The sequence below is a fragment of the Molothrus aeneus genome, chromosome 7 (assembly GCF_037042795.1).
Source record: "Molothrus aeneus isolate 106 chromosome 7, BPBGC_Maene_1.0, whole genome shotgun sequence".
Classification (NCBI taxonomy): Eukaryota; Metazoa; Chordata; class Aves; order Passeriformes; family Icteridae; genus Molothrus; species Molothrus aeneus.
Window position 1 is genome coordinate 13,126,064 of NC_089652.1, and position 8,995 is coordinate 13,135,058.

Sequence of the window (8,995 nt, forward strand, 5' to 3'; positions counted from 1 at the left end):
CCACGGCGCGCGGCGCGTTGCTGAGCAACGCCAAAGCGACCGTTGGAGGGCGGCGCGCGCATGGCCAAGTTCGTGGTGGCGGGTGAGGGGAGAGCCGGGAGCCGGGCAGGGCCGCACCGGCGGCGGCGGCACCTTGTACCGGGACCCGGGCAGGGCAGCTCCGGCGGCAGCACTTTGTACCGGGAGCTGGGCGGGGAAGCACCGGCATCAGTACTTTGTACCGGGAGCCGGGCGGGGACGCACCGGCAGCAGTACTTTGTACTGGGAGCCGGGCGGGGCAGCTCCGGCAGCGCACCTTGTACCGGGAGCCGGGCAGGGCAGCTCTCCGTGCTTGCAGCAGTGGCCCCTGTCTGCGGGCTCACCCCCGTGCTCCTTTGCGGCTCTCCGGGAGCCGTGTCCGCACGGAGCGCAGCCTCAGGCTGTCCCGGGTCAGCGCTCCCCGTCATCCCGCCGGTAAGGCGTCAGCATCTCTGCTGCTGTGTCCCCAGGAGTGGCCTCCTCGGCCCCTTGGACGCTGGCTCGGGAGTCTTTTTCAGCTGCAGAATTACTCTTCCTTAGCTGGCTCACAATAAACAATGTTTAGTCTTTTAAGCCCTTATCAGTGAATGACAAAACCATCCAATTGTGCTGCTGTTGCTATGTTTACAGGTAAGGCAAACTGCCCTTACTATGCCAAAGCTGAACTCTTGGCTGACTATCTCCAGACTAACTTACCCAGCTTCAGGGTTCACAAGATTACTCAGCACCCTGACAAGTGGGAGGTAAGAGATTGTAAGTCAAGTTCCTGGTAGGTGCTTCAGTGCTCTACAAACCAAGAAATATGCTTATCTGCAGTATGTTTCTTCTTCTCCTGTATTAGTGGTTTGCTTTGTAGATAGAGGTGCTGCAGAAGCATCTCTGGCTGTGAGAGCCAGCCATAAGAAAGGTTACAATGTTTTGAGCAATTGACATCTCTGAGTTTTACTACAGAAAATGGGCACAAAGTGTGGACCAGCCTCAACTGTATTATGTCAATAAAAAGCTCAAGGTGTTTTTGCTTGCTTGCTTGGTTTTCTGGGGTATTTTTTAAAGTATAAATGGCTGTTCAGCCTGTAAATCTTTTGCTCACTGTGATTACATATACCTTCAGAGTTCTTACTTGTCAAGAGCCTTTGTGGCATTCAAGGGCTTTGAATTACAGTGGAAGTATGAAGTTAAATATCACATATTTGTTTACAGTGTGGATGGGCCTGAGTACTTATGTCATAGACATGCTGCCTATAAGGCTCTGAAAAAAACTGCAGCCTTACTCCATGAAATAGCCAGTACTGTGGTGTTTATTACTTTGTGTATTTTGCTTTACACCTCCACCAAGTAATTCAAGCAGTTAAGTGAAAAGCAATTAACCTGTTCACCTTGCCTTCCGTGGCTGACTAAGAATCCTCAGATTACTCTCTGCTTCACAACATTGCTGTCTTCTGTACCACTAAGACAACTAAGTGAAATCCAGACCTTGAGGTGAGCTATCCCACTGTATCACCATACCTTGCTTTGTATTATTCCTGCATTTTGTACCCACTGGTAATTAAATTCTGAAGCACTTTGTAATTATATATTGAGAGGAAATAGTAAAAAATGCTCGTAGTTTTAATGTTTAAATGTTACCAAATGTGATGTATTAAAACATCTGGTGGGGATGTCATCAGCAGTGGCTTCATGACATTTGTGAAACAAATGGATGGGAACACAGACAGTCTCCTATCATTTGGAGAGAACTGTTGGACCGTGGAGGGAAGGGTCAGCTTCTGGGAGGACTTCATGATTTTCTGGAATATGCTCAGGTAATAAGCTGCCTTTAATACTGTAAGCCCATGTTTTACAAAATTGTTGTTCCTTTTACCTCCTTCAAATGTAAAATAAAGCAATTGTTAATGTTACCTTGATGGGTTTGGACTGCCATTTGCTTAGAGATCATCCTTTTTGTTCTTAGAAGTATTATGGCATCACTTCAATGATGCTGAGTGAGGAAATGTTAGCCATTGCTGAGGAGAACCTGCAGGCACATCTTGAAATTGTAAAAGAGGATGAAGAGATTAAAAGTCTTATCAAGCCTATGCAGATCTGGATTACCAGGTGAGAGTGAAGAGAGTATCTGTGAACTTTTGCTCTGTTCAGGAGAATACACTTTTTCCTATCACATATAACAGGTGTAACCATCTGAAGCTAATCACAAATCCCTGTAATTTCATTAATTGACTTGGTTCTGCACCCTCACTATTAGTATTTAACTTAGCAATTAGTATATGACTTAGAAATAATTTATGGTTTTGTTATGTTCTACACCAGTTCAAAATGAGGGGTATGAACAGGCATCATTTAGCCCTCAGATCAGTTTAGGGAAAAGCAAGTACTTACAAAATAAGCTAGAAATTTTATAGTGCAACTATCTTGCATTAAATGTTGTTGGAAATATTAGAGTAGGTAAAGAGTAGGTCTTTACTTATAGAAATTCCTGTATTTCTAGTGGTCCTAATAGAGCACCTTAAAAATGGTGGTTCTATAGAGACATAAATTTTAAGTGGTGGCATTGACTGAAATGCACAGGATGGAGAAGCCTTCAAATGAAAGGCTTCAGAAATGAAAGGAAGACCCAACTCTTAATTCTTAACCTGTTAAAACAACAAAAAGAGCAGTAAAGGATACAAGCTAATGGTATCTTTAAGTGCAATCTAGTACAAAATAAACACCTTTGTGTTTATGTAATACTTCCAAACAAGCAGTGGTTCATTGTTAACTGTAACTTTTCTACATCCTCTCTTACCAGTGCATCAGTTCCAATCTGTTATCATCTGATCCCGCTGTTGGCAAATGGAGAAGTGTTTGGGATGACCACAGAAATCAGTATCCATTTGCTTGACACTGAGCAGTTTAAGGAAATGCTTCGTAGTATTGTAATGGAAGCTGAAGACATGGCATTCCCACTTCTCCGCAGTATTTCAGAGCACACAAAAACAGATCAGGCTTTTATTGATGCTGATATTATCATTGTTCTTGATGATGTCCTCTTAAACCTTGAAGTCCAATCCCTTGAGAACTACATCAGAGAAGTGAGTGAGATCTGCCAAGTGTATGCTCCCTTGATTGAGAAGAATGCCAAGAGTGAGGTCAAAGTCATTTCATCAGGAAAAACCTTTGCAAACCTTAAGGCAACAATGTTAAGGATATATGGCCCATCCATTAGGCCTGAAAATATAATTGCCATTTCAACATCCTGGGAAAGTGCAGCTAAAGCCATGCTGGCCAGGAAGCTGAATATGAACACAGCAGGTGAATGTTTATGTAGCATTTGGGGAATTCAGTGCACCTTCAAGAGTAGATATTTAATTCCAGAACAGTTGATGTGCATGCAGAAATGCACAGTGGTGCACCCACTGAATTTCTTGGCTGTACAGAATGCTGGAGTCTTTGCTTGCTCTGAGATGCAGCCCTGCCACTCTGGTGTGTATTTCATACTGCAAATATGCTAAGGAAGACAATTGTTTTGCAGATTGGGAGCTAGGACTTCAGGATTGCATTTGCACTCTGTAGTGCATTGTTGTTTTGGAGCTGTAAATAAACATGACAACATACTGCTGTGCAGATAATGAGAGTAAAGTAGAAGTGTGTTCTAGTATTATTTTGAGGTTAATTAACTTTCATTTTCAGGTCAATTGTTATAGCTTTGTTTTATTTGCACAGTTCTGCACTGCATAGCAAAGGGGTGCTCTGACAGTCTGCTCAGCATCAAGATTCTGTAAGTGTTGCATAGCTAGAACTGGTCATTGATGACAAGTCTAGATATTTTGGAGCCTAATAAAATAAAAAAGCAAGTTAAGAGACTGAATAGTTTATCACCAGGTTATTTGAGAAATCTTTTTGCACCAAAGCATGTAGGTTTTTTTAATGATAGTTTTTACTGATTTTATATTTATTTTTAGAGGATTTTAAAAGGAACATAACTGTATGTTTGCTATATGATTTGTTACTGTTTTAAGAGTTAAATATTTTCTAGATTTTGTCTATTATTTACAGTAACATGATATAAATTAAAGCTTCTTTTTCAGCTTGTGATGAGGTTTCATATGTTAGGGATAACTTGGTTGCATTTTTAGATCAAATAATTTCTGCTAGCAAGGCAGGGCACAGATTTAAATAATTCATTTTGAAAAGGATTTATGAAGCCCATTTTTCTGAAAGTATTTGTCTTTTCACTTTCCTTTGTTACAGGAGTTAAAGATGTGATTGTTTGGGGCAATGTTACTGGGTCTATCTACATTGATTTGTCACATGCAAAACTTTATGGATATGACTGTGCTATTCGGGGCCCTCCTAATTTTCAACGTCCTTTGTTGAGTATGATTTATGATAGGTACAGTACAGATTTATTTCTTTCAAGTAAAATTAAAGAACTGCTTTTAATCCATGCTTATCTGGATTGTCTAATAAAACATCAATACATGTTTTTGTTTTCAAGATTTGTCTTTACTGATTGGCACTGTACATAAAGGAAAACACAAATTGAGGTACTCCATCTGCAAAAGAAGTTGGGTAGCTCCTAGTGCTGTGCTGTTGCACTCTCCTGCTAACTCTGTTTATAACTATATTTTTCCTACATTTTAAATGGGTTTCTCTTATATCATGAGCAGTTTATACGAAGTGATGGATGTCCAGGTAGTGATTTAGATGTCTAGTTTGCATGAAGGAACTTTGAAATAGTATTAAAAGATTTCTGAACCTGAATTACATGGAATAGGCTTGAGCATACTAATGTTGTCAGTTTCCCAAAAGAGATGATTTGGTAATATATGTGAAAAGGATACCTAGCAGCTAGATAGCTCCCTGTGGAAAGAACAGTAGCAGAGAAAGGGTGGGTGCAGTGAGAGGGCAGCAGATGTTACATACACCCAAGCCTGGCTATCTGGAGCTCCCATTCTAGTCTAGACTTAGCATTTACTGGAGAGCAGACATTTCTATGTTCTAGGCTTGTACTGAGCCTCACACAGGCAGACTGGTTAGTAGCTAGGTTCTTCCAGAAGATAGTAATATATAAATTACATATAAAATATTAAATTACTTATAAAATATAAATTACAATAATAATAAGTTAAGACTTGAGTAAATGACCTAACTTTCACAGGACTTGTAACTTTTTAAGCTACTTTTTGTTAGACTTTTTTTCTCTGTCTGTAATAATGCCTTGCTTTCAGCAGTGATGTTTGAGTAAGTTTTGACTATTTTCTTTAGTTTAGTTCTTTTTTCTCTAGGAAACTACTCTTCCTGCAGTCATCTTAGTTTGTCATGCTTTTTCTCTCCATGTTGTGTTGGTAGCGAATGGATCCATTCAGAGCTCGTGTCGGCACAGAGCACACTGAGTTCCCGGGTGTCCCGTGGCACAGGAATGTTACCTGCGCATGCCGTAGCCACAGTGCTGCGGTACTGGTACCATGGCTCTCCTTCTGAGGAGATCATTTCTGTGGGAATACTTAGTGAAGGTAAAGCTAGCTGTGCTTCACATGTTCTCTTGTAGCTTTGCCCTGCATATAACAGCTTTTTCCCATCTCTAATGTTATTTTTAATCAATATTTTTCATTTAATAAAATCTTGTAAAACAAATCATGTGAGGCTAAGGGTTTGTTTCATCATGAGAACTTCCAAATCTAACAGAGCTTGTGATAATGCTCACTTTTTAGAGGCATTTCTTGGGTTAATGTTGTCTTTTTGCAGATGATCTCTTAGTCTTTTCGTTTAAATGCTTTTCTGATGTGTTTTGTGCAAGAACTCTTTATAATTCTTAGACCCTAGCCTATGAAAGTGTGTTCTTCTTGTGTAGTTATGTAAACCAATTAATGGAATATTTCACAGCAGCCATTTAACCCTTATGAAATCAATAATTTTCCCCCTTTTTTAAGATGTACAACTGATACACAATCGTGTTATTACAACACAGGAAAGACACCTGTTGGAGATGGTCCAGAGGAGGGCCTCACAAAATGATCAAGGGTGAATGCCTCTCTTATGAAAACAGGCTGAGAGAGTTGAGATTGTCCAGCCTAGAAAAGAAAAGGCTCTGGAGAAGAAAAGGTTCTGGAGAGACCTTATAGCACCTTCCAGTGCTTAAAAGTTCTTATTAGGAAGATGGGGACAAATGTTTTAGCAGGGCCTGTTGCAATAGGACAAAGAGCAATGGATTTAAAGTGAAGGAGGGTCAATTTAGATTAGATATAATTAAGTTTTTTACCATGAATGTGGTAAGACACTGTAACAAGCTAACCAGAGAGGTGGGAGATGCCTCAACCCTGGAAACATTCAAGGTCAAGCTGGATGGGGCTCAGATACATTTGAAGATGTCCCTGTCCATGGCAGAAGGGTTGAACTAGAGACCTTTAAAGGTCCCTTGCAGCCCAAACCCATCTGATGCTATGGTTCATGCACATCTAACTAAAGTACAAAGTTACAGTAAAAGGGACATTCTTTTTTGAACTGTAGATTGGAAAAGATAGTCTCTGTTTATAATGAGATCTTACAGTTGTAGACATTTGCAAGTCTGTAGGATTTAGTGTTGACACTGGTGAGGATGTAATCAGAAAAACCATGTTTTGTATTTTTTTTCCCCTCTTCTTCAGGTCAGTTTTGCATTCCTGAAGGAATTATCTTCTCTATGCCAGTGAGGCTCCAGAATGGTAACTGGGAAGCCATGACAGAATTAGAAATTAATGAAACGACCCAAAAAGTTCTAGGGCGCTTAGCCCACGAGCTGGTCCAGGTGAGGGTTACTTGAGTCTCGTGTATGCACATTCTGCCACCTATGGGCACGTTGTGATACAACTTCGAGCACAGACCTTTAAGTGTTAGATGTACAAACTGCACACATGCACTTAGGCATTGTAAAGAGCAGGTATTTATAAGTGTAAGGTAGTGTTTGTGTATTGAAATGAACAGACAACTGTTCTGCCCAAAAAGAGATGATAAAATGAGTTTTCCTATGTATGTGTAGAATTTGCACTCCAAAGTTCTGTAGGCTTTGTGCAAAACAGAAATATTGCCTTTCATTTAATGTTTCTACATTCTATGTTGATTTTTTATATGGTATTCAGAGTATTTCTATGCTAGAAGACATATCTTTTGGCATTTTATGGCTGTGACTTTGCATGAATGAAGACCAGACCTTACTAGAATTAGGGAATTTTCAGAAAATACAAAATCATTGAGTACTATTTTCATAATGAACTTCTTGTCAATTAGTGAAGCAGAAAGAATTTATTTGTACTATTGAAATATTTAAAAAGACTGGTCCCAAACTCTACATTCCAGCTTTAATCAGGTTTTGTGATCTTCAAACTACTAATGTGTAAGAATTATTTTGTTTTAACGTATTTTAAGTTTGTGCTAGAAATTGGACCAGATTAAAAGAATGCGTGATATTAAAATATGCTTTTTCTTCCATTTAGGAAAAGCTCGTTGCACTAAAGGAAGTAAACGAAATGCATCCATATGAAGCAGAGTAAAAACTCCACATCTTCTCCCAAGTGTTTCTCTGCTGCTTTTCCTATTATTTTGCTTTTCAAGTTCTGTCCTCATTCGTAAAAATAAGAACAAATGAACACTAAAGGATATTTTAATTTTGTTTTTTCACTTTTTCTCTATTTTCAGGTTGTGAAATTCCTGCACTTTTCCAGTGTTCTCACCATTTCTTTCTAATTTTCATTCCTACAGACCTTTTCCCTACTTTGTTTTCTTTCTCCCTTCCTTCAGATTCTTTCCAGTGCTTTTATATCAGCCTATTCCTTACTATGAGCTGTTTTTTGCCATTAAGGAAGGGCTGAAGAATGGGGAAACTATTCTGAGTTAGATACCCAGAGCCTCTACTGAGCACAAGGCCTTTTGGTTATCCATGCTTGGATTTTGGGAAAGGACTAAAGACACAGTAAGATATTCTTGATGAATGCAGAATTTAATTATTTGGCTAACCATGACCTTGTTTAACCCAAACAGGGAATTCCCAATGAGAGAAGAGCGTCGTTCCCTGTCTGCTCTCTAATGTATGGCACTGCTGTTCTGTAGAGCTGTCCTGTTCATCTTGTGTCAGCGTTCAGTGCTAAGCAGAGTCCTTCCCACTGCTAGCAGCAATGTGCTTAGTTGTGGCCTTCTCCTGTGACATCAGTATCAGGTGTTCAAGTACTCCCAAAGTGCCCTGTTTTATCTCCTTGCATGTGGAAGTATTTTAGGAGGCTAGCAAAAATAGCTCATGTTTTGCCTTTTTTTTCAACAGAAATGGAAACCTTACCTACTGGGTCACTTTAGCTAGAGTTTTCTGGAGGAGAAAATGCTGGAAATTCTCATATTAAATAAGGTTTCAATTGCCCAAAAGAGCAAACTAGAAAGAAAGTCTAAGCATTGCTGTAGCTTTTGCCGTATTTTCCTCATTAAAAAAAAATCCGGGAAATCTCTAGGTGGAAAAAAATTTCAAAACCAGCACGAATGTAACATTTTTAACCTGTAGACCAAAGTAAAATTTCTACTGATCTTAATGAATCTAAGATTTCGTTTGCATCTAACCACGTGTTTCTTCAGACCAATAAACTATTGCAAAAACATAGTTTAATGCCTAAAATGTTCATATGAAAATTCTGAGGACTGTCACATACAGAGTAGAAGTTTTGTAATTCCAAATATTTTTTTTCAGAGGTACACAAACACAGTATTTTTGTAATAAAATATCTTCTTAGGAAAAATTGATTTTTAAACAAAAAATATGTTTTTGTTTTGTTTGTTTGATGTATACATCTCCTTAGTGACAAGTTCATCTTTGTTTCCATGTTTTTCTTATTTATTTAATGAGTTTCAAGAGAATACTCATGTGTTTTAAGTCAAACATAATTAAATTCTTGTTTAAACAGAATTGTTGAGGAACCACTTTTACTTGCATCTTTGGTGTCTTAAATGATGAAGATTGTGTTAATGACATTCCTGTACTTGC

At 39.0% G+C, this 8,995-nt stretch overlaps 1 protein-coding gene across 2 annotated transcripts; it reads left to right on the forward strand.

The window, feature by feature from the left end:
• Positions 1-43: 43 nt before the first annotated feature.
• On the forward strand, positions 44-8,614 carry MDH1B (malate dehydrogenase 1B). Of its 2 annotated transcripts, XM_066553565.1 has the most exons (9): positions 44-82; positions 649-761; positions 1,686-1,820; positions 1,970-2,112; positions 2,804-3,306; positions 4,246-4,387; positions 5,347-5,510; positions 6,642-6,781; positions 7,467-8,614. In XM_066553565.1, exons 1-9 carry the CDS (start codon positions 61-63, stop codon positions 7,521-7,523), a joined length of 1,419 nt encoding a protein of 472 aa, XP_066409662.1. In that variant the 5' UTR covers positions 44-60; the 3' UTR covers positions 7,524-8,614. The 2 variants fall into 2 exon arrangements, with proteins under 2 accessions (XP_066409662.1, XP_066409661.1); XM_066553564.1 differs by lacking the exon at positions 44-82 and having other exon boundaries at positions 606-761.
• The last annotated feature ends 381 nt before the right edge of the window (positions 8,615-8,995 follow it).

Coding starts and splice junctions, on each gene's coding strand:
- MDH1B (XM_066553564.1), top strand. CDS start 606: ATGACAAAACCATCCAATTGTGCTGCTGTTGCTATGTTTACAGGTAAG. Junction 762..1,685: donor AGCACCCTGACAAGTGGGAG/GTAAGAGATTGT, acceptor GGATGTCATCAG/CAGTGGCTTCATGACATTTG. Junction 1,821..1,969: donor ATTTTCTGGAATATGCTCAG/GTAATAAGCTGC, acceptor TTTTGTTCTTAG/AAGTATTATGGCATCACTTC.